This window comes from Trichechus manatus, unplaced genomic scaffold (genome assembly GCF_000243295.1).
Source record: "Trichechus manatus latirostris isolate Lorelei unplaced genomic scaffold, TriManLat1.0 scaffold00262, whole genome shotgun sequence".
Classification (NCBI taxonomy): Eukaryota; Metazoa; Chordata; class Mammalia; order Sirenia; family Trichechidae; genus Trichechus; species Trichechus manatus.
In genome coordinates this window covers 1,541,113-1,567,418 of record NW_004444198.1, presented here as the reverse complement: position 1 = coordinate 1,567,418, position 26,306 = coordinate 1,541,113, and the positions used below count along the sequence as shown (strand labels likewise).

The window sequence follows — 26,306 nt, the reverse complement described above, 5'->3', positions numbered from 1 at the left end:
CTTTAGGATTTAGCCTATGGCTAATCACTGAATCACTGCTTTCCGAAGTAATGGATGATATTATCAGAAGTTTTAATTTACTAGTTGGTTTAAATATTCTCTGCCCTTAACATTTTACCTACAAGAAATAATGAGTTTAACGGAGCATTAACTGTAACTACCACACAGACAGAGAATGGAAACGAGAATTTCCAGGAGGAAAAAAAAACCAACAGGTTTCAGAGGAGATTCCAGACTAAGAAGGACTAGGAAGAAAACCCTGGTTATCTACTTTTTAAAATCAGCCCATGACAACCTTATGGATCAAAATGGTCTCATCTGCAACCATCACGGGGATGGTGCAGGACTGGGCAGTGTTTTGTTCCAATGTGCATGAGGTCATCATGAGTTGGGGTCAACACAATGGCAGCTACCAACATGTTTATGTGAGAAAAGGCACATTTATATTCACTTTAATTTTGCTTATCTATACCACATCTCTGGCTTACCCAGACTATTTGGAGGGCCAAAAGGAAAAAAGTAGGGGGAGTAAAGCGAGTAGAGTAAGACAACGGAGAAATCAGGCAAAAGAACCAAACAGCAGTAGGTTCTTCAACTGGAAATAAGGAATTCTATGAATAACAGGGAGAAGCCAAAAAAGCTGTTGGAGATTCTGGTTAAAACCAAGAAATTAACAGGAGCAAGGTAGGAAGGCAAAGGGGCAACAGCAACTACCTAGATTTCCATAATCATGAGTATCAGTGATCTACAGAACATATGGCAAAAAAAAAATACAATATGGTTTTTAATTATATATTCTCTATTGTGGCACCCTTCCCAAGACTGTTTTCCTTTAAAGCCATAGTTCTTACCTAAGGAATCACAGATATAAAAATCTGATAAAAGCTATGAGATCATCTAGAAAAACAACTGGGTGTACACACACACACACACACACACACAAATTCAGCAGTTTTAAGAGATTTGAAAATACCTTTCAAGTCTGATCCACAGATCCCAGACATTTTTTTAAAGACCTCAAGTCTCAAAATGACCTTTCCTATTGTAACACACTCTACTTCCTCCTCTCCATCAAAAATTTAAATGATTCCTTCAGTAACATTAATCTCAAACAGATTAGAAAAAAGCAATTTAGGCGGTCAGGTTGCCAAATTAGGACAAGTCGGGAAAATGAGATTCAAAAGGACTGGACTTTGGTCCCAACTGTGTCACTAATGGATACTATAACTTTACAGTAAATAACAACCTTCTGCTACATCAGTGTGTCCTCATCTGTAATGAAGGGGTTGGAATAAACTAAGGTGTCTACATTTAAAAAGTGTTATGGATTAAATTGTGCCCCCTAAAAATGTGTGTTATAAATCCTAACCCTCCCCCCAAACCTATGGATATAATACCACTCAGGAATAGGATTTTCTTTGTTACGTTAGTGAGACCATAGCTGTGTAAAGTATTGTCTTACTTATCTAGTGCTGCTGTAATAGAAATACCACAGTGGGTGGCTTTAACAAACAGAAATTTATCTTCTCTTGGGAGGCTAAAAGTCTGAATTTAGGGAAAGGGGCTCTAGGGGAACGCCTTCTCTCTCTGTTGGCTCTGGGGGGAATGTCCTTGTCTCTTTTCAGCTTGTTTCTTGGTTCCCTGAAGATGTCAGGTGGCATGGCATCTATCTTTCCCCATCTATGCTTTTGTGCCTCATCTGCTCTTTTATATCTCAAAAGAGACTGACTTAAAATATACCTACACTAATAGCGTCTTAACAAAAAAAAAAACCCATGCCCAAATGGGATTATAGCCATTAGTATTGCTGTTGTTAGGTGCTATAGAGATTTCGACTCATAGTGACCCTATGTAATGAAACACTGTGCCATCCTCACAATTGTTGATATGTCTGAGTCCATTGTTGCAGCCAGTGTTGTCAATCCATCTCATTGAGGATCTTCCTCTTTTTAGCTGATCCTCTACTTTACCAAGCATGATGTCCTTCTGCAGGGACTGGTCCCTCCTGAAAACGCATCCAAAGTATGTGAGACGAAGTCTCGCCATCCTGCTTCTAATGAGCATTCTGGCTGCACTTCTTCCAAGACAGATTTGTTCATTCTTTTGGCAGTCCATGATATATTCAATATTCTTTGCTAACACCATAATTCAAAGGCATCAATTCTTCTTCAGTCTTCCTTATTCACTGTGCAGCTTTCATATGCATGAGTTGACTAAAAACATCACTGCTTGTGTCAAGCACACCTTAGTCCTTAAAGTGATATCTTTGTTTTTTAACACTTTAAAGAGATCTTTTGCAGCAGATTTGCCCAATGCAATGCGTCATTTGATTTCCTGACAGCTGCTTCCATGGACATTGGTTGTGGATCCAAGTAAAATGAAATCCTTGACAACTTCAATCTTTTCTCCATTTATCATGATGTTGCTTATTGGTCCAACTGTGCAGATTTTTGTTTTATGTTGACGTGTAATCCATACTGAAGGCTATGATCTTTGATCTACATCAATAAGTGCTTCAAGTCCTCCTCAATTTCAGTAAGCAAAGTTGTGTCATCTGCATACTGCACGTTGTTAATGAGTCTTCCTCCAATCCTGATGCCCTATAGTCCAGCTTCATACAGTTCAGCTTCTTGGATTATTTGCTCAGCATACCGATTGAATATGTACAGCGAAAGGATACAACCCTGACGAACAACTTTCCTGACTTCAAACCACGCATTATCTCCTTGTTCTGTTCAAACGACTGCCTCTTTGGGTTAGTACAGGTTCCTCGTGAACACAGTTAAGTGTTCTAGAATTCCCATTCTTCGTAATATTAGCCATAATTTGTTATGACCCACATAATCGAATACCTTTACATAGTCAATAAAATACAGGTAAACATCTTTCTGGTATTCTCTACTTTCGTCACGATCCATCTGACATCAGCAATGATATCCCTTGTTCCACATCCTCTTCTGAATCCGGCTTGAAATGCTGGTAGTTCCCTATCATTGTATTGCTGTATCTGCTTTTAGATGATCTTCTGCAAAACTTTACTTGTGTGTGAAATTAATGATATTGTTCGATAATTTCCACATTCTGTTGGATCTCCTTACCTTGTAATGAGTACAAATATGGATCTCTTCCACTCTGTTGACCACGTAGCTATCTTCCAAATTTCTTGGCATAGACAAGTGAGTGCGTCCAGCACTGAATCCGTTTACTGAAACATCTCAATCGGTACACTGTCAATTCCTGGAGCCTTGTTTTTTTGCCAATGCCTTCAGTGCCGCTTGGACTTGTACCATCGGTTCTTGATCATATGCTACCTCCTGAAATGGCTGGAAATCAACCAGTTCTTTTTGGTACAGTGACTGTGTATTTCTTCCATCTTCTTTTGATGCTTCCCGCACCAATATCCACTATAAGAGCTAAGATACATGGGGTGGGGAGGACACACACAATTCAATCTGTAACAGGTGGTTAAACCTAACCACTTTTGAGACATAAAAAGAGCAAATTAGTCACAGAAACAAGCACAGAAAGGAAGATACATGCCACGAGGACATTACCAAGGAATCAAGGAATGCCGGTCTACAGAAACTGAAAGACATCTTCCTCCAGAGATGACACATAAACTTCCTTTATAGCCAGTGCCTTGAATTCAGATTTTTAGCCCCCCAAACTGTGAGAAAAATTAATTTCTATTCTTTGAAACCACTCATTTGTGACAATCTGGTCAACTGTATAGTTCTTAAAATTTATGTACTATTTTCCAGTATGGTGAGGTGTCTGGGGTCTTAAAAGCTTACTAGCAGCAATCTAAGATGCAACCATTGGTCTTTATTTGTCTGGAACAAAAAAAAAAAGAAGAAAACCCAAGAATCAGAGAATAAACTTGACTACAAGACAAACTGTCTACACAGACCACTGCTTCCTCCACCTTGAGACCAAAAGAACTAGATGGTAACCAGCTGCAATATTCTGAACAGAAATACAATAGCTGAATCCTGATAAAAAGGGAGAAAAATGTGGAACAGAACTTCAAATTCTTAAAGAATCCAGACTTATTGGACCTACTGAGGCTAGATGAGTCCCTAAGACTATGGCACCGAGTTGCTCTCCAAACCTTGAATTGAAACTATCCCCTGAAGTCACCTTTAAATTCGGTGACAGCTTAAACCAAGGAGTAAAGATTGCCACTCCTGAGTATTGCACTTCTTTAAAAAAAAACAAAAAAAACTATATTAAGACCAAAGGGTCACCAGCTATTTTACAACATAATGAGAACGTTGGGGGGCAGGGAGATTAAGTAAATGGAAGTGAAACAACGAGAACAGAAGTAACGAGAATGTTGACACAACGTGAAGAATGTAACCAATGTCACTGTTCACTAAGTCACAGTTCATTAACTGTGGAATGGGAGCAGGTTTTGCTGTGTATATTATTACCAAAATTAAAATAAATCACCCTCTAGTGATATTTCTGCTACAGCAGCACTAAGAAACTAAGAGGGGGAGCAGTATTTCTTTGTTCACTGACTATTTACTGAACATCTAACATGTTTCAAGCCCCATAGGGAGGCACTAGAGAAACAAGTAAAAATGAGGCAACCCTCAAGAAGCTAGGCAGACAAGCACACAGTTATAAAACAACGTAATTCATAATCTAATAATATGGAATGTTAAGGAAGCAGAGAATAAGTTGCATGTAACTTTGCTTAAGGGGATACACTAAGTAAAGGGCAAAGGGGTAAATCCCACCTTTGTCACTAACTGCATGGTAAGGACCAGCATGAATCCAATTCCCAAAATGTAGGGATGGATTCAGTCCTCACCTTCCCACTTCTCCATCCTTGTGGCTAGCCACCAAGTAGCACTCTCTCTCTCCCAGGTTAGAGTTCACAAGTTGGAAGAACATCTTCTTTCAGACTGCCTAATATGCAGACACCGGCCCTTGTGGGTTCATTAATTCACTGGAATGACTCACAGAATTCAGACTATACCATACTTACATCTACAAATTTATTATAATCAAAAGGATCCAAACAAAGAGACGCATGGGGTGAGGTCTGGGAGGGGTCCCAGTATGAAGCTTCTATGTCCCAAAGATGGACACACTACCCTCCTTCATGACTGGTCACCAAACAGGAAGCTCATCAGAGCCTTAGGACTCATGGCTCTTATTGGCCTCCCTACATGGCCATAATAGGTTACATCATGCCTCCTGAAGCGTCGTCAACAATGGGTCCCCAGCTCGTCCCTCTTGGTCTGGTCAGCCCCCACTCATTAGCCTCAGGTGTGGTCTGGCTAGAAAAAAAACAAGAACAAAGGCCATATAGCTTTTGCAAGGTTATTCCCCACATCTCGCAGGGGACGAGAGGCTAGTCTTGAAGGTATTTCCCAGACATACAAGGTAGGCGCAGGGTATATCCAACATGTGCAGAAGCAACAAAGTACGAGAAAACTGGAAATTTTCAAGGAAATTCAAGAAGTCTGATAAGGCAACCACGTAAAAGCACTGAACAATAAGATCAGACAATTAAGTAGGAGAATGTGTAAATAGTAGACACTGCAAGAGAAGTGTTTTGGAATAAGACAGCTTTGATTTACCCCGCCTACCTGGCTGCCCCCCTCTTAAGTACTAGAAGAACAGAGATCACTTGTTAGCCTACTTTTAAAAACAAGCTGACTCACAAACAGAAAAACTGCTCTTACTCTTGACAGTATCTGCACTACAAACGTCTAATAAAAAAACTGACCAGTCAATTAAGATTAATCAACCAAATTCCTTCTGAGCTACCACTTATAAGAAACAATTATTCCACAAAAGTTTTTCTCATTTTCCCACAATTATGATACCTTTCCCGACAGGCTCGCAAAACTCCATTCCTTTTGTGTGCCCTTCTCATGGCCCAGCCTAATTCAGACAACAATCAGCTAAAGGAAAGGTCAAAAAGCCATCAAGAAACATTTCTCATAAAGCCAGAAGTAACCTCAGACTACACTGACGTTATTAGTCCGTCAGGCTAAATTTGACTTCTCCAGCAATCTCACTTCAAGTATTTATTAAGTGCTTACTAAGTGCCTGGTACTGTGTAAGGCATTGACAGCAACTTCACTGAGTTCTTATGAGATAATGAAGACAATAAACTCTAATAGTCTGTTCTGCTCCCAACCCAATAATGCATTCCTAATTACCCTGTTAGTATGATTCCTGTTATCAAAAGTCATGTTATAAGAACAATCGTTCAAAAGCGGTAAAAACAGTAAGTGACCAGAGAGTTTCAGATTCAAAATAATAAATTCATTTTTCCTGTAAGAATTTCAATAATAAGGTATGTAAAGTCAAGTTCTCATATCACTAAGCACACCCAGCCTTTGATTATATCTAGTTTTTGCTCAAGAGTAAAGCCTTTCTTTTCCTAGCACCATTAAAACTGCCAAAAAAAGCGCAACTCCTCTCAAACATTATCACATGTATCACCCATTGTTGTGGTAACAAAGCAGAAAGCCCACTTAAACACTTTTCCTACTCAAAGCAGTGTTAAATTTCAACAGCATAAGCTCAACGCAAATTGTGTTAATCTGCTGCTACATTATATCCAATCACTGCTATGAAAAGGGAAGTCTGATGCAATAGAGGCACAGAATGGGATTATACCCATATGGGTGGGTCAGGAAGGCGCCCCTGAGGAAGTGGGACTTCAAGGATGAGTAATCCGTTGCCAATTCCATTCCAACTCATGAGTGCCAAAGTAGAACTGACCTCCATATGGTTTACGATGACTGATTTTCCAAAGTAGGTCACCAGGCCCTTCTTCTGAGGTGCCTCTGGCTGGACTCCAACCTCCAACCTTTCAGTAAGCAGCCAAGCATGTTAACCATTTGTACCACCCAAAACTCCTCAGGGATGAGGTAGTCAAGCCAAAGGGGAGAGAAAAGGGGAAAAGTGCTAAGGCAAAGGGAACTACATTTATAAAGTTACAGTTCAAGGAACAGAAACATAGCGGGGGGAAAAAGGGAGGAAAGTGGTATGGGAAATGAAGCTACGAGAGACAAGACTCGGTCTTGTGAGCAACAGAAAAAGTCTGAATTTTACATTATGAGCAGGTGGAAACCACTGAAGTTTTTAAAAGTCACATGACCATGCTTCATTTTAGCTATCTTTCCCCTCAAAGTTGGGCTTCTTAAAAACAGCAGTCCAAGCCTGCTTGTCTGCACTTTTTCCCACCTTCTCAACTCCAGGCAACCTGACTTCTGCACTCCAATGAAATTAGTTTTTAAATTATCTGTTCATCTTCTAGTTGCTAAATCCGAGAGACCTTTCAAAAAAATCTTAACTTTTGTGTCCTATCTGCAGCATGAAGACCTGCTGACCATCAACTCCCTCCACACCTCCTCCAACAATTTTTCCCCATTTTTATGGTTATTACTCTCTAGTCTTTCCCCACAAGCTGTACTTTCTCTGCCTACCCTTGTAAATGCTGTTGTCTGTCAAGATTCTGCCCTTGGCATTCGGCATTTCCAAACCCTCTTACGTTTTCCCTAGGTGATCTCCTCTAAGTCCTTTACCATCTGTGTAAAAGTTTGCGGTTTCCAAAACCATATTTACAGCTCAGACCTCTCTCCTGAACTCCAAATTTACATATTAAACTACTTCCATTTCAATTCCTCGCAATTTCTTACCTCAAAGGGAATTGAACAGTTTCAAAACTGAACATATCTACTCCTTGACATTTGAAATCTGTAGCTCCCTTCCATCCCTCCTACTGTCTTAGTTCAAGAGCTCATCACTTCTCTTCAGGTTTACCCCAGCAGACTCCTCCCTGGGCGAACTACCTACAGTTAGCCACACCCAGCCTATGCAAGTCAGAATGATCTTGCTAAACAGTAAATATGATCATGGTACTTCTGTGCTTAAAATTCCTTTGTGAGTCCCTACTACCTACTTCAAATTGTTTAGTCTGATCTACAAAAACACAGTCGCTGTCAAGTAATCTCTGACTCTTTAGTTATCAGACTCAGCTCTTCCATACCAGACACTGAACCATGCCAAACTGCTAGTAGTTCCCTTACATTCTATGCTGAGCCTTTGTGTACATTTCTTCCTTCTCTGGAACACTGCCTCCCACACCCTTATCCTCTTCACCTAGCCAACCTGTGCTTCAAGACTTAGGTAAGGTTCTCCTCCTCCAGGAAGCTTTGTCAGAACTCCCTGCTGCACTCCTTTTTTGGGACACACAAGACTTGTAGGTACTCACACAGAGTGCTGTGGGAGCAGGGGTTCAAACTGGTTCATTCCCTGATGAAAATTTGCATTTCCACCTCAGATATACTGAATCAGAATCTATAGTTTAACAAGATCTCCAGGTGATTCTTATGTACAATAGATTTTGAGAACCACCACTCTACTAGTGGTTCTCAGAACTGGTCCCTAATCAGCAGCATCACCATAGCCTGGGAACTTGTTAGAAATGCAAATTCTCAGCAGGGGTTTGAACCGTAAGGAACCAGGTTCAAAGCCCTGTGGAAAACACTCTTAGCCAAACTCTTTCCAGACTTGCTTTCCATCACATTCTTGTTTTGTGATCTACTTTGACTGTAACAACAGCATGGCATGATTTCTATTGACCAAGCTACTGCTCTTGTTCTTTCATTATGAAAAGTAGTAAAAGTGCTGACCAACCCACTAAACTAAAAGATTACTAGCCACAAGCCCATGGAAGGGTTTCCTCAGCTCTTTGAAACTGGATGTGAAATTTTCGGTGGATCTAAGTATGTACATTTCCCTGACAAGTGGGATCACAGTTTTCATTGAATTCTCAAGGACATTAATGATTAAAAAAGAAAAAATCAAGCTGCTTTAGCAAAATATGAAGCTGAATTAAGTTGTACTGTTGATCTTTCCCGTCTCAAATCTGTATTTCGATATATTAAATGCATCTTGGAGACAGCAGCCTCTCCTCTGTTAAACCAACTATAATATAACTAGAGAATGCACAGCTAGCAGGGTCTCACCATAAAGATTCCTACTAGAATTTGCATTTAAGACTTTCCACAATTGGAGGAGTCCTTAACAGCGTGTTTTAAAAGTTAATACCCTATTCTAACACACTCTGTACTGATATGAATAAGAGAATTTACAATACTTCCTGCTAATGTGTTCTAGAAGAAAATACTATACATTCTGAACATAACGACAAAGAAAATGTTTTTTACCGTCATCTAATTAAATGGAATGGAGGGGAAAAAAAATACTAAGACCCTCCAGATTTACATGAAAGCCCTTTTTTCCCTTTTACTGTACACAAAATGAATCAAGCAGCATTTAACTCACCACTCAATCCAATCTTGGGAATTAAGAGTAGGGAGTAGAAAATTAAATGAATGTTAAAAAGATAAAAAGTTTTGTGTGAATTAAAGGCTACTCCAGTTGAAGACCGAATCCAGTACAACTAGATGGTGCCTGGCTACCACCGACTGCTCTGACAGGGATCACAACAGAGGGTCCCGGACAGAGCTGGAGAAAAATGTAGAGCAAAATTCTAACTCACAAAAAAAGACCAGACCTACTGGCCTGATAGAGACTCGAGAAACCCCGAGAGTATGGCCCCCGGACACCCTTTTATATGAAGTCACTCCCGAGGTTCACCCTCCAGCTAAAGATTAGACAGCCCAATAAGACAAAATGAGACTAATGGGGCATAACAGCCCAAGGACAAGGACTAGAAAGCAGGAGGGGACAAGAAAGCTGGTAATAGGGAACCCAAGGTCGAGAATAGACAGTGTTGACATGTCGTGGGGTGTTAACCATTGTCATAAAACAATATGCGTACTGTCTGATGAGAAACTATTTGTTCTGTAAGCCTTCATCTAAAGTACGATAAAAAATAAAGAAATAAAAAAAATAAAAGATACTCCGGTTGACGTAAAGAAGCTAGTCCCTGGGATCACAACAAAAGGTCCCAGACAGAGCGGGAGAAAATTATAGAATAGAAACTCAAACTCGCAAAAAAGACCAGACTTACTGGTCTGAAAGACTGGAGGAATCCGAGACTACGGCCCTAAGACACCCTTCTGACCTGGAAATGAAGCCATTCCCAGAGACCACCTTTCAGCCAAACAACAGACAGGTCCATAACATAAACAGTAACACCCAAGAGGAACGTGTTCCTTAGATCAATTATATATCAAAAGGACAACATTTGCCCTAAAGCAAAGATGAGAAAGGAGGAAGGGGTAGAAAATGGGGAGGAAAGAAAATGGGGAACCCAGGGAGGAAACGGGGAGAGTGCTGACACGTTGAGGGGAATCAAATCAATGTCTTGGAACACTTTATAGAATGGGAAACTAATTTGCTCTGTAAACTTTCACCTAAAGCAAAATAAAATTAAAAAAAAAAAAAAAAGCAGCAGCAGCAGCTAGTCACAGAAGAGTTCATACCGTATGATTTCATTTATAAGAGTTCCAAAAGAGGCAAGATGATTCTGTGGGACAGAGGTGGTTTACGGAGCGGGAGAAAAGGTGATGGTACCTTCTGGGGTAAAGGAAATGTTCTTTATCTTGATTTGAGTGATGCTTGCACGGGTGAATAAACTTGTGAAACTCGCTTAAGTATATACATAAGATGTGTGCATTTTACTGTAAAGTATACCTCTAGTCAGCAAAGTACAACGAGAACGATACTCTATATCATTTCTTTTAAAAATACAACCGAACTCTACTTCCGTTCCAGAAAGGCACTTTGTGGAGGACAATCCACACGCTGAGACCCCGAGCTCTGAGAACGTTCAGACTGCATGACCCCGAACCTCTCACCGCCACGAAGGTTTAGGCCCTGCCACGACGAGGGGACTGCGAATTACACACGACCAACCGCAGGTAGCGCCACCAACACCGCGCCCCGCCTTCCGAAACCGGGACCGGGTACCCTCGAGGGCCCCCAGCCCGGACACAACCCGCCGGCCGGCAGCTCCGGGCGGGGCGGCGAGCTGGAGCCCCATGCCCGCGAAACGCAGAGGGCCCACCCGCGCCACCGCGAGGCGCCGCTGTGGCACCGACTTCCAGAGCGCATTCTGCGCTTGCGCTTACGAAGAGTATCCGCATTTAAAGTCTTTTTTTTCCTTCCAAAAGGGGGAAAAGAAAGTATCTGCGCCCGCCCCACGCCCGCCCGCCGAGCGGCCCGGCCACTTCCGCCTGCGGAGGGAAGAGGCGGGGAGGCAGCAGAGGGTAGCCGGGCAAGCTCGAGCCCGCGTTCCCGGGGGTAGAGGAAGGTGGGAAGCGCAGCCGCCGTGTTTGCCCCTGCGACTCACCAAGTACAGCTGCTGCCAGCAGTTCTGAGCATCCAGCTCGTCAAACTCCTGCTCGACGGTGAGGGACATGGCGGCCGGAGCGACGGACGAGAAGGAAGCCGCCGGTCACCGAGAGGCTCATACCCCGCTCCGATCCAAGGAACGCGAGACGCCCGCGGGCGCATGCGCGGCGCGCGGCCGCCCTCCCCGTCCCCACGTCCCGGCCGCTGGCTGTGGGGAAAGTACCTGGGGCGTAGGACGTCAGCGCGCCGACCCGGCGCTGGAGCCGCACGGGTGGGCGGTGCGGGCACGCGGCGCACAGGAGGGGGGCATCCTGTGGGCGCGCAGGTGCGGAGGGCGGGCCCGAGCCCCCTTCCCCCCCTCGCCCCCGCCTAGCGACAGTGCTGGGAAGCTCGGCCGGAGGTGCCCCGCCCCCGGGCCTGCGCGGACGGGCGGAGGTGGGGCGTGGGTATTGCAATTTTTTTTTATTAAATAATGCGGTATTTGAACTTTGTTTTGAACATCATCTAGATAGTTTGAATGTGGCCCACTTTGGAGCAAATTTTTCAGCCTTCTTGGAGAAAATAACCCACCCCCAACGCCAGCTCTTCCGCGCCTGCGGCTTTTTATGCCAAAAGACCGCTAGAGCAAGAGGGGCAACCTCTCCTGGAGTTTAGGAGAATACATCTCGTTAAGAAAACATTCCACAACTTAAAAATGACCTATGAAAAGAAGAAATCCTTTTTTATCCAAATTTGCTCATTATGGAAATCCTCTTGTTTCAAGTTAAGATAGTTGTTAGTGAACTCATGCTTGTAATATTGAGGATGCTTATTGTATCATCTTCATAAGAAATGTGAAGGGTTAGAAAAAATTTACCTGTGCTGTCCAATGTTGAAATAATCAAATGAAATTAAAATTTTAATTTTTCAGTCAGACTAGCCACATTCAAGTTTCTGATCGTCATATATTGCAGAACGCACATACAGAACAATTGTATCATCATAGAAAGTTCTTTTTGAGCAGCAAGGTCTGAGACGATTAAAATTCTTGGGGCAGAAAAATGTCCTTAAACATCCCCGTTGCCGTCGAGTCAATTCTGACTCATAGCGACCTATAGGACAGAAGAGAACTGCCCAATAGGGTTTCCAAGGAGCAGCTGGTGGACTCGAACTGCTGACCTCTTGGTTAGCAGCCCAGCGCTTAACCACTGCACGACCAGGGTTCCAACAAAATATAGTACTAGTGAAAAATTAAGGATCCCTGGTGGCCCAGTGGTAAAGCGCTCAGCTGCTAACTAAAATGGTGGTGGTTCCAACGTACGCAGCGGCTCAGAAGAAGAAAAACCTGAAGCTCTGCTCCGGTGAAGATTATATAGCTTAGAGAACTCTATGGACTTGCTATGAATTGGAACTGCTGCCCAGAGCCACTGTTACCCAGAGGCTACCCGAACAAAGACCTGGAGATTTAATTCTGAAAAATTAGCCTTGAAAATCCTATGGAACACTGTTCTACTCTAACACACACGGGGTCGCGATGAGTCGGAGTCCACTCCACAGCAACTGATGGAAGATTAAGCAGTCAACCAGCCTTTTCTTCCTACATTGTTTAATTTGGGAATACATAGAGTTCCCTTAAACACACACACACACACACACACACAAAATCTCTAATTGTCCTGGTTCCTGAAGCTCTGTCACTGTAACTAATTATTTAGAATAAAGGCACAGATTCTCCCAGAATACCCTATAATTGTTGGCATCAATCAAGTACTTCCGCAAAGGGACTAGCTCATTAGATTGCTTTCCAACCTGAAAATATTCACTCTTCTACCAAAGAATGTTGTCCACTTAATAAAATCAACTGAGACCCTCCAATGTTGGTAATGGTGGGGGTATTCCACTGAAAAGACCTTCATCTAAAGTACAATAAAAAAATTTTTTAAAAAAGCTCAATTGAAACACTTCAAAAAAAAAAGTAACTTGCTTCTAGGTATTTTATATATAAGATATGGCTTGTTCTCTCTGGCATGACTTCCAACCCAACTCCTTCCTAGCTTGCCTGTATTTAAACCCACTGCCTTCAAGTCGATTCTGACTCACAGAGACCCCGTAGGGTTTCCAAGGCTGTAAATCTCTACGGAAGCAGACTGCCCCCTCTTTCTCCTGCCGAGCTGCTGGTGGTTTCGAACTGCCGACCTTTCAGTTAGCAGTCGATTGCTTTAACGACTGCCTGCATTTAGCATGTGCCTTATTAGCACCCATTTCCAAGGACCGCAAACCAAGACTTTTGCCCTGTTTGAGGTCAAAATCAGTAGTTCTCAAGATTTTTAAGTATCAGGTTGCCCTTTTGCCCTCAAACTTTTTAAAGTCTCCATAGTAGGTTTACTTTTATGTACACACTTTTTTGAATATTTGAGAAAATACAAAATGATCAAAGTCTACTATGAATCTAGCAATTCTTTTAGATGAATTTGTATTTTTTGAAAAGCTTGGGATATTTATTCATTTTACAGCTAATGCCTGGTGGAAAGTACGTCCAGATTTATAGCAATGTCTTCAACCTAGTCCTTGGCCCTTTCAGCCTGTGCAGCCCACAGGTTGGGGACCACTAGTCTAGATCAAAGGAAATGATGCATAGCAAGAATTTGGAGTCCCTTCTTTCTTCTAAACAAGACATGCCTTCTGAATTTCAGTTTCCTACCTAAGAAGCTCCTCTTCCCCAAATGATTAACATCATAAATTTAGATCCAGTTGAGGGAAAACTCTCTTTACTACCCATAGATCCTAAACTAGAACTTCAAAGGGATCAACATAACAAAATACAGGCTAAAAACCTAATGTCCATACAAGAGATGTACATGTACAGAGCTAGGCAGACATTTGTTTGGTTGTATAGATTTCAGTGATTATGGAACATCAAGTAAGTATGTATTTTTTTAAATGACCCTTTTATTGAAATATATATGCAGAAATGTACACAAATCATAAATGTACAGGGAGTTTTCACAAAGTTGTTGTTAGTTGCTGTCGAGTTGGTTCCGACTCATAGCAACTCTATGAACAACAGAACAAAATAGTGCCCAGTCCTGCACCATCCTCATGGTCGTTGTTATGATTGAGCCCATCGTTGCAGCAACTGTGTCAATCCATCTTGTTAAGGGTCTTCCTCTTTTACGCTGACCCTCTACCTTACCAAGCATGATGTCCTTCTCCAGGGACTGGATCCTCCTGATAACATGTCCAAAGTATGTTAGACAAAGCCTCGCCATCCTTGCTTCTAATGAGCATTCTGGCTGTACTTCTTCCAAGACAGATTTGTTTGTTCTTTTGGCTGTCCATGGTATATTCAATATCCTTTACCAACATCATAGTTTCAAAGAACCAATTCTTCTTCAGTATGCCTTATTCATGCCCAGCTTTCCCATGCATATGAGGCGACTGAAAACATCATAACTTGGGTCAGATACACCTTAGTCCTCAAAATGACACCTTTGTCCTTCAACACTCCAAAGAGCTCTTTTGCAGCAGACTTGCCCAATGCAATGCGTCCTTTGACTTCTTGACAGCTGCCTCCCTGGGCATTGACTGTGGATCCAAGTAAAATGAAATCCTTGAGAACTACAATCTTTTCTTTGTTTATTATGATGTTGCTTATTGGTCCAATTGTGAGGATTTTTGTTTTCTTTGTGTTGAGGTGTAATCCATACTGAAGGCTGTAGTCTTTGATCTTCAGCAATAAATGCTTCAAGTCCTCTTCACTTTCAGCGAGCAAGATTGTGTTATCTGCATAATGAAGGTTGTTAATGACCCTTCCTCCAATCCTGATGGTCCATTCATATTCATATAGTTCAGTTTCTCAGATTATTTGCTCAGCATGCAGATTATAAGTATGGTGAAAGGATACAACCCTGACTCACACCTCTCCTGACATTAAACCATGCAGTATGCCCTTGTTCTGTTTAAACAATTGCCTCTTGGTCTATGTATATGTTCCTCATGAACACAATTAAGTGTTCTGGAATTCCCATTCTTCTCAATATTATCCATAATTTGTTATGATCCATACAGTCAAATATCTTTGCATAGTCAATAAAACACAGGTAAACATCTTTCTGGTATTCTCTGCTTTCAGCCAGATGGCTGCCCCTGAGTGTCTGGGTAGGAAAGCGTGTCCCTGTTCCATACAGCACGTAAGTGGGTGGGTTTTGCAGCCAGACTATGAGCACCCAGTGCTGTTGGCTGTGAGGACTGGGAGGTACCACTTACTCTTGGACCCCTGTCGTGAGTGGCTAGGTGGTGTGGGTGAAGCTACCAGTCGTCAGGCCCCTGATGTGGGTAGATGAGGACCATGCTTAATGATCAGAGCACTGGCAAATGTCACGAACCTGCCACTTCACCATATAGCTGATTCGGCTGAGGTTAGGCTTCAGGTATACACCCTGTTGTACTGTGGTAATGAGGGCCTATGCTGCTGAAATGGGCCCACACAGGTCTATGCAGGGGTGAAAGGCATTCAAAGTCTTTGGCCCCCTTATGCCTGTGCCTAGGGAAAGGAGCTGTGCCTACCCTGAATTCCCGGCTTAGGGAAGCTGGCAGATTACTTTTTCCTGTTTGTTAATTTATTCCCTTTCCAAGACTGGGAGAATGGCTCAGGGCACATTATGGGTCTCACTTCCAGCAAGGGGACTCCGCAATAGCTGAAGCTGGCCCAGGACAGTGCAGAGTGGGGAGGGGACAGGTGAATGGGAGAGAGGTTTTTCCCAAAGGGGGTGTTTTTTGATATGCGCAGTAAGTCAGAGGCACGTACTTATCTTTTGCCAATTGAGCACCGCTCCTCGCTGGTTTCCAGAGGCCCAAGTAGACTCTCTTCTGCTCTATCTCTGCCGATGTGGAAAACGCCTCCTGAGCGCCACTGCTTGCCTCACCATGCACGCCAGCCTATCTGGCCTGAAGGGGGACAGCTCCTACTGAGTCATGTCTGGCAACTCCTCGCTGCTTCTGAACCGTTTCTTCCTCCCCCTGCCACTCAGTCTGATTCCTCAACTTTGCCTTCAGTGGTCAGAGCTCCTAGATTGTCATATATAGTAGATTCACTTGTTTTTTCGGGTCTTTGTTGTAAGAAGGACCACAGGAAGAGTCTGACTACTCTGCCATCTTGGCCTTGCCTCCCGCAGAGTCTCTTCTGACATCCATTTTGGTCTTTTCTTTCTTTCCTGTCTTTTTAATGACCTCTTGCTTTCTTCATGCATGATGTCCTGCATTGCATTCCACAACTCACCTGGTCTTCGGTCATTAGTGTTCAATACGTCGAATCTATTCTTGAAATGGTCTCTAAATTCAGGTGGGATATGTTCAGGGTCATATTTTGGCTCTCGTGGACTTGTTGTAATTTTTTTCAGCTTCAACTTTAACTTGCATGTGAGCAATTGATGGTCTGTTCCACAGTCGGCCCCAGCCTTGTTCTGAATCATGATACTGAGCTTTTCCATGTCTCTTTCCATAGACATAGCCGATTTGATTCCTGTGTATTCCATCAGGTAAGGTCCACTTATATAGTTACCATTTATGTTGTTGAAAAAAGGTATTTGTGATGAAAAAGTCATTGGTCTTGCAAAATTCTATCATATGATTTCTGGCATTGTTTCTATCACCAAGGCCGTATTTTCCAACTACTGATCCTTCTTGTTTATAAATTTTGCATTTCAATCAACAGTAATTACCAATGCATCCTGATCGCATATTTGATCAATTTCAGACTGCAGAAGTTGGTAAATATCTTCAATTTCTTCATCTTTAGCCTTAGTGGTTGGTGCATAAATTTGAATAATAGTCATATTAACTGGTCTTCCTTGTAGGAGTCTGTATATTATCCTGTCACTGACAGCATTATACTTCAGGATAGATTGTGAAATGTTCTTTTTGATAATGAATGCAACACCTTTCCTCTTAAATTTATCATTCCCAGCATAGTAGACAATGTGATTGTCTGATTCAAAATGGCTAATGCCAGTCCGTTTCAGCTCACTAATGCCTAGGTTACCGATCTTTATGTGTTCCATTTTATTTTTGACAATTCTCAGTTTTCTTAGATTCATACTTTGTACATTCCACGTTCTGATTATTAACGGATGTTTGTAGCTGTTTAGCCGTTTCTTCTCCTTTTAAGTCATGCCACATCAGCAAATAAAGGTCCTGAAAGCTTGATTCCATCCACTTCATTAAGGTCGACTCTACTTCGAGGAGTCAGCTCTTCCTCTGTCATATTTCGAGTGCCTTCCAACCTGAGGAGCTCATCTTCTGGCATTATACCAGACAATGTTTCACTTCTGTTCATAAGGTTTTCAATGGCTAATTTTTTTCAGAAGTAGACCACCAGGTCCTTCTTGCTAGTCTGTCTTGGTCTGGAAGCTCAGCTGAAACCTGTCCACCAAGGATGACCCTGCTGGTATTTGAATACTGGTGGCATAGATACCAGCATCACAGCAACACGCAAGTCCCTATAGTACAACAAGTTGACAGACAAATGGGGGTTTACAAAGTAAACAGCTGTATTTAACTATTCAGGTCAAGAAAAGGAACTTTAGCTGTACTCCAGCAACACCTCTCAAGCTTTATTCAAGATATCACCTTCACCCTAGGTAACCATCACCTTGACCTCCAACACCATAGATTAGTTTTTGCCTTTTTTGAACTTTATTTAATCATACTGGAAGTACTTTTTTGCACCTGACTTCTTTTGCTCAGCATATTTGTGAGATTCATCATATAGTTGCATGTAGAAATAGTTCATTCATTCTCATTGCTAAATAGTATTCAATTCTTTTACTATACCAAAATTTATTTATTTGTTCTAAATTTGGTTGTTTTCAGTTTGGATTATCATGAAGAGTACTGTTATAAACATATTTGTACTTGGCTTTTGGTGGACATATACACTCATTTCTCTTGGGTATATATATTGCCAAACAGTTTTCTAAGTGGTTATACCCCCTGAGATTGGACTTAGGACAATGATGCCCACTATCATTACTTCTATTAAACATTGTATACTTATGGCAAAAAGTGAGAAAAGTTAAGAAATTGTATAGTGATTAGAAAGGATGAAATAAAATTAATATTATAGTCAATATAGCCACATAGACAATTCAAAGTAATCAGCAAGCAAAAAATTGGACTAATAAGTAAATTTAGCAAAGTCACTGAATGCAAAGTCAATATAAAAAAATCAGTGGTATTTTTATATAACAGCAACAAATAGAAAAAATTTAATATAAATTATTCACAAAAATATTTGCAAGATCTCTAGGCTGAAAACCACAAACTATTATTGAGAAAGAAAAGAAAAACCCGTAGAAGAACAAAATGAATGGAAGGCTATACAATATTCATGGATTGAAAACTTTAGAATTGTAAATTTAGCAATACTTCTCAAAGTAATCTATGGATTCAATGTAATCTCAGTCAAAATCCCACCATATTTTTTTTTTGAGTATGGAAATTGGCAAACTGAACTTTGTATAAGAATGCAAAGGGCCAAGAATAGCCATTATAATCTTATGGAAGAGAAAACTCGAGATCTTACTTTACCAGATATTGAGACTTATTCTAAAGCTGCAATAATTAAAACAGTGTGTTATTAGCACAAGGATTGCCAGACAAATGGAACAGAATGGAGTCCAGAAATGGTCTCAAAGGCAAAGAATAGCCAAGATGATGAACAGATCCAGAGGAATTTACTCTTCTGGATATCAAGTCTATCATAAAGAAAGTGTGGTGTTGGTGTAAGGACACACAAGCTGACCAATGGAACTAAATATAAAGTCAAGAAACAGGCTCACACATATACAGTCATCTTGTGTGTGTGTGTTTATTTCACAAAGGCTGACACTGTGGTACGGTGTCTTCATAAAAAATGCTGGGTATTTTATGAAGTATATACTGTATAATTCCATTTATATGAAGTTCAAAAATGGGCAGAAGTTTAAATGAAGACTGTATGAAACTCAAGAAAAAGTAACAGAATAGTGATTACCTCTGTGAACAGTGGAGTAGGGTGGGGAAGTTGACTTGGAAGGAGCATGAAGGAACCTTCTGGGGTTATGGAAATATTATATATCTTGATCTGGGTAATGAGTACACAGTTGTATATAATATACACATTGTCTTAGTCATCTAGTGCTGCTGTAACAGAAATACCACAAGTGGATGGCTTTAACAGAGAGAAATTTTTTCTCTCACAGTCTAGTAGGCTACAAGTCCAAATTCAGGGCATAAGCTCCAGGGGAAGGCTTTCTTTCTCTGTTGGCTCTGGTGGAAGGTCCGTGTCATCAATCTTCCCTTGGTCTGGGAGCTTTTCTGCTGAGGAAGCTCAGGTCCAGAGGACACACTCTGCTCCCAGCACTGCTTTCTTGGTGGCATGAGGTTCCCATGTCTCTCTGCTCACTTCTCTCTTTTATATCTCAAAAGAGACCTCATCAATATAACTGTCGCTAATACATCTTATTACATCATAGTGTTAGCATTTACAACGCATAGGAAAATCACATCAGATGATAAAATGGTAGACAAATCATACAATACTGGGAATCATGATCTAGCCAAGTTGACGGATATCTTGGGGGGACACAATTCAATCCATGACACACATATTGTGTGCGTGTGTGCATGTATTAAAATTCCTTGAGTTAAGATTTTTGCACTTTAGGTCGAGGTGGAGCCAACATGGTGCTATGGACAAAATTGCGATGCTGTCCCTCTGCAGCAAAGACCCGAAAAACTAAGTAAAGTGAATACAAATGTCAATCCTGCAACCCTAAGTGTCAAATGAAGGGATAAAGAACCCTGTCAAGCACCAAATGGAATAAGAAACTGACAGAGAACAGAGAATGAGGAGAGCTATGGAGTGAACGTCCCCTACCAGCCAACACAGCATGGATTCGCCATCTTGGACCTCAGCCACTGAGAACGGTGGACAGGGAGTACGGGAAGGCAACTTCACAGCTCCCAACAGGAACACCCAATAACCAAGGATACATGCTTTTCCATCCCCCATTCTTCTTCCCTCTATGAGGCCTCCTCCACTTTCCAATGGGCTATGGTCTTCCAGCCAACGAGACACCAGCTCACTGCTGCCCAGGTCTGCCCTGCCTCCATCAGCCAGCTCCCTCAGTGCCATTTTTTTTTGTTACTGCTTTTCCGGCTTTTTTTGTTTCTTCCCTTTCTCCACCTTCTTCCTTTCCTTTCTCCCACCTAGATAGCCCCATGTGACGTTCCCACTCCTTGGTGGGTTGTGCCACACCACTCAGCTAGAGAGCCTCAGGCGCGCGGCCTCCCCAGGTCCACACTGGCCCCACCCGCAGTCTCCTGTAGCACCATTTCTTTCCTTTTTTTGGTTTCTTCTTTCTCTCTCCCTTCATTTCTTTCCTTTCTCCTGCCCAGCTAGCCCCATCTGCTGTCCCTACCCCTTCTTGATGGACTGTGCCACATGACTCAGATAGAGAGCCACCAGCCCATGGCCTCCTTGGGTCCACACCATTCTCACTGACAGGTTCCTTCAGTGCCACTTTTTTTGTTTGTGTGCTTTTGCTTTTGCTTTTGCTTTTTTTGTTTCTTCTATTTCTCTCTCTTCCTTCTTTTCCTTTCTCCCACCCACCTAGCACTGTGAGCCGCATCCCTCCTTCTCTGTGCTGTACCATGCAGCTAGGGAGCCTTCTGCACATAGCCTTGCCGATTCTGCACTGCCCCCACAGGCGGGCTGCCTCAGGTCCATATTTTTTAGTTTTCTTTATCTTTCCCCTTCTCCATTTTCCTTCTCCCTCCCATCTAGGCCCTGACTCTGCCCCTTCTTGGTGGGCTGTGCAGCCCAGTGAGAGAGACATCAGTTTGCCAAGATGCAAATTCTGCCCCACTCACAGCAGCTGGCTCCCCTACCACCATATTTATTTTTGTTATTGTTGATTTTTTAACGGTTTTTTGTTGTTGTTGTTCTCTCTCTTTCCCTCTTTCCTTTCTCCTGACCACCTAGCCCTGTGCGCCACCTACACTCCTTCTTGATAAGCTGAGCCGCAGCACTTGGCTAGAGAGCCACCAGCACACGGCCTTGCTGGGCACCCACCTGCCAAATCATACTGCACTGCAATTTTTTCTACTTTTTTTTGCTACTGTTTCTCTCTCTTCTTTCTCGCACCCACGTAGCTCCACACATCACATCCTCTACTTTCTCTCTTGCCTATCTGCACTACAGCTGAGTGCTGTACCCCTGAGCGGCACCAGAGTGAACCATCGGACCTTGCCCTGCACTGCCCCCTGGCCCGGCCCCGTCAGCCCCAGTACGTGCTACAAATGAGCCAACACCACCCCTCCCCCCAACGGACCTGTCCTGCTGCACCATACCTGAGTGACCAGTCCCGCCCATCTGGGCAAGGTGGTGAGTAGTATCATGTCCACAGATGAACAAGGAACAAAGTATGCCCAACTGGCTTGCCCAGACATAAATAAAACAAAAAAGCAGGATGAAACAAACAAATCCACAATTAATAAATTAAAATAATTGCAGAATATATTGAAGACAGCAGACAACATCGAAACATATAAAAAAAAGAACAGGATGGCTCCAGAAAACAACCAAAATAAAACACCAGATGACCTTCCACTAGAAGAAAAGGCACTGGAACTACCTGATAGGGAATTCAAAACTCTAATATGCAGGGCTCTCTAAGAGATGAAGGAAAATGCAAACAAAATATGGAAAAAAATAGAAAAAATCATGGAAAAGACAGACAAATTCACAGAAAAGACAGACAAAACAATGGAAGAAATCAGGAAAATAATACAGGAACAAAATGTCAAAATAAATCCACAAGTAGAAATCTTTCATAAACAGCAATTAGAAATCCAAAAGATAAGCAACAAGATTTCAGAAACAGACAGTGCAATAGAAGATTTTAGGGGCAAATTTGAAACAATGGAAGACAGGATTAGCAAAATTGAAGACAAATACTTGGATATCATGTTGTTTGAGGAAAAAACCAGAGAAAAGAAGGAATAAAAATGAAGAAACCCTGAGAACAATTTAGGATACAACGAAAAGCAAAAATCTGCGTGTGATCAGAGTTCCAGAACAGGGGAGAAAACAGAAAACACAGAGAGCATCACCAAAGATTTGTTGACAGAAGACTTCCTCAATATCATGAAAGATGAAGAGCTGACCATCCAAGAGGCTCAAAAAACCCCATATAGGATGGACTCTAAAGAAAATCACTAAGACTTATCAAAATCGCACTCACTAAAACCAAAGACAATGAAAGAATCCTGAGAGCAGCTAGAAAAAAATGAAAAGTCACATACAAAGGGGAAACAATAAGATTAATCTCTGATTACTCGGCAGAAACCGTGCAGGCAAGAAGGCAATAGGAAGACATACATAAAACCTTGAAAGAAAAAAATTGCCAACTAAGAATAATATATCCTGCAAAACTCTCACTCAAATATGATGGTGAAATTAGGACATTTCCAGATAAACAAAAATTAAGGGAATATATAAAAACCAAACTAAACTTATAAGAATTATTAAAGGGAGCCCTTCAGTTAGAGAACCAACAACATCAGATTACAACCTGAATCTAGGACACAGGACAGCACCAGCCAGATACCAACCTAGGTAACGAACCCACGAGAATAAAATAAAACTAAAAGATTTACAACAGAGAACCAGAGACGTCAATCTGTAAATGACAACAAAGTCAGAACAATAAAAGAGGGAATAAACTGTGTAGGTATAGAGCTTTCAAATGGAGAAGAAGTCAAGGCAATATCAAGTAATAAAAGACTGGTTTAAGCTTAAGAAGATAGAACAAATTCAAGGTAATCACAAAGAAATTTAACAAACCTACTAATCAAAATAAAGAAGGAAAACATAAAGTCTTTGTAAATACAAAACTTACAAAAACTAAAGAAACAGAAAAAAAAAAATCCACAAACGAAAGGAATTCAACACAGGAGAGTAAGAGGAACAAAGAAAACATCAGCACCACTGTCTTAGTCATCTAGTGCCGCCATAACAGAAATACCACAAGTGGATGGTTTTAACGAAGAGAAGTTTATTTCCTTACTGTAAAGTAGGCTAAAAGTCCAAATTCAAGGTGTCAGCTCCAGGGGAAGGCTTTCTCTCTCTCGGCCTTCTCATCAGTGTTCCCCCAGGCTAGGAGCTTCTCAGAGCAGGGACCCTCGTCCAAAGGACGCACTCTGCTCCAGGCACTGCTTTCTTGATGGTATGAGGTCCCCCTGTCTCACTGCTCACTTCTGTCTTTTATATCTAAGAGATTGCCTCAGGACACAATCCAGTCTTTTAGATCAGGTCTTGCCTTACTAACACAACTGTCACCCATTCTCCGTCATTAACATCATGGAGGCAGGATTTACAACATATAGGAAAATCACAGTACCAGGAATCATGGCCCAGCCAAACTGATACACCCATTTTTTGGGGGACATAATTCAAACCATGACAACCACCAAAAAAAAAGGACTACAAAACGACAGCAATAAACTCACACTGGTGAATAATCGCACTGAGAATAAATGGCTTAAATGCACCTATAAGCAGACAGAGAGTGACAGAATGGATAAAAAAACCAGGACCCATCAATGTGCTGTCTACAAGAGACACACCATAGAAACAAAGACATAAATATATTAAAAATCAAAGGATGCAAAAAAATATATCAAGCAAACAGCAACCAAAAAAGATGAGGAGTGGCAATACTAATCTCAGATAAAATAGACTTTAAAACAAAATCCACCATAAAAGACAAGGAAGGATATTATATAATGATTAAACGGACAATCCACCATAAGGACATAACCATAATAAATATCTATGCATCAAATGACAGGGCTCCAAAACACATAAAACATACTCTAATAGCACTGAAAAGAGAAATTGACAGTTCCACAATAGTAGTAGAAGACTTCAACACACCACTCTCTCAGTAAAGGACAGAACATCTGGAAATAAATTCAACAAAGATACAGAAAATATAAAGGCCATGATCAACCAACTTAACTTCATAGACAAACATAGAGCAGTCCACCCAACAGCAGTAAAGTACACATCCTTTTCCAATGCACATAGAATGTTCTCCAGAATAAACCACACATGTTAGGCCACAAAGCAGCCCTCAACAAAATCCAAAACATTGAGATAATACAAACCAACTTCTCTGATCACAATGCCATAAAAGTAGAAATTAATGACAGAAAGAGCAAGGAAAAAAAATACATGGAAACTGAATAACACCTTGCTTAAAAACCACTGGGTAATAGAAGAAATCAAAGATGGAATCAAAAAATTACTGGAATCAAACAAGAATGAAGACACATCATACCAAAATCTTTTGGACACAGCTAAGGCAGCACTCAGGGGTCAGTTTATAGCAATAGATGTACACATTAAAAAAATAAAAAAGGGACACAATCAAACATTAGCTAAGAGCCAAATCGATTTGCAAAGTGGTTGTACCATTCTACATTCCCACCAACAGTGTATAAGTGTTCCAGTCTCTCCACAACCTTGCCTGCATTTATTATTTTGTGGTTTTTAGTTTAATGCTAGCCTTGTTGGAGTGAGATGATATCTCATTGTAGTTTTGATCTGCATTTCTCTAATGGCTAATGATGGTGAGAATTTCCTCATGTGTCTGTTAGCCGCCGGAATATCTTCTTTGGTGAAGTGCCTGTTCATATCCTTTGCCCATTTTTTAATTGGGTTATTTGTCTTTTTGTTGTTGAGATTTTTCAGTATCTTGTAGACTTAAGAGATTAGATGCTGATTGGATTTGTCAGTCAAAATTTTTTTCCCAGTCTATAGGTTGTCTTTTGACTCTTTTGGTGAAGTCTTTTGATAAGCATAAGTGTTTGATTTTTAGGAGTTCCCATTTATCTAGTCTCTGGTTTGGTGCTTTGTGCATTGTTACTTATGGTTCGTATTGTGTTTATGTCTTGTATTAGGGCTCCTAGCATTGTCCTTATTTTTTCTTCCATGATCTTTATCATTTTCGATTTAATATTTAAGTCCTTGATCCGTTTTGAGTGAGTTTTTGTGCATGGTGTGAGGTTTGGGTCTTGTTTCAGTTTTTTGCAGATGGATATCCAGTTATGCCAGCAGTATTTGTTAAAGAGACTGTCTCTTCCCCAATTAACCAACTTTGGGCCTTTGTCAAATATCAGATGCTCATAGAGGGATGAATTTATGCCTGGATTGTCAATTCTGTTCCATTGGTCTACGTATCTGTTCTTGTACCAATACCAGGCTGTTTTGAATACCGTGGAGGTATAATAGGTTCTAAAATCAGATAGTGTGAGGCCTTCCACTTTGTTCTGATTCTTGAGTAATGCTTTATTTATTCGAGGCCTCTTTCCTTTCCATATAAAGTTGGTGATTTATTTCTCCATCTCATTAAAAAATGCCAGTGGAATTTGGATCGGGATTGCACTGTATCTGTAGATCGTTTTGGGTAGAACTGACATTTTCACTATCTTGAGTCTACCTATCCATGACCAAGGTATGTTTTTCCACTTATGCAGGTCTCTTTTGGTTTCTTGCAGTAGTGTCTTGTAGTTTTCATTGTATAGGTCTTTTACATCTCTGGTTAGATTTGTTCCTAAGGATTTTATCTTCTTGGGGGCTATTGTAAATAGTATTGATTTGGTAATTTCCTCTTAGAGGTTCTCTTTGTTGGAGTAAAGGAATCCAACTGATTTTTGTATGTTTATCTTCTATCCTGAAACTTTGCTGAAATCTTCTACTAGTTCCAGTGGTTTTCTTGTGGATTCTTTAGGATTTTCTGTGTATAAGATCATATCATCTGCAAATGGAGATACTTTGACTTCTTCCCTATCAATGTGGATGCCCTTTATTTCTCTTTCTAGCCTAATTGCTCTGGCTAGGACCTCCAGCAGAATGTTGAATAAGAGTGGTGATAAAGGGCATCCTTGTCTGGTTCCCGTTCTCAAGGGGAATGCTTTCAAAG

The 26,306-nt window shown here is 41.3% G+C and overlaps 1 protein-coding gene across 2 annotated transcripts in view; it reads right to left on the bottom strand.

Moving 5' to 3' along the window:
- Positions 1 to 11,456, bottom strand: part of PTPN2 (protein tyrosine phosphatase non-receptor type 2) — a 141,868-nt gene extending 130,412 nt beyond the window's left edge. Inside the window, exon 1 of one of the 2 annotated variants that reach the window (XM_012559543.2) lies at positions 11,297 to 11,456. In XM_012559543.2, the coding sequence (XP_012414997.1) occupies positions 11,297 to 11,365 (69 nt within the window). In that variant the 5' untranslated portion in view covers positions 11,366 to 11,456. The remainder of the gene's footprint in view (positions 1 to 11,296) is intronic. The other variant, XM_012559544.2, reaches the window with a different exon arrangement.
- Between the last annotated feature and the right edge of the window lie 14,850 nt (positions 11,457 to 26,306).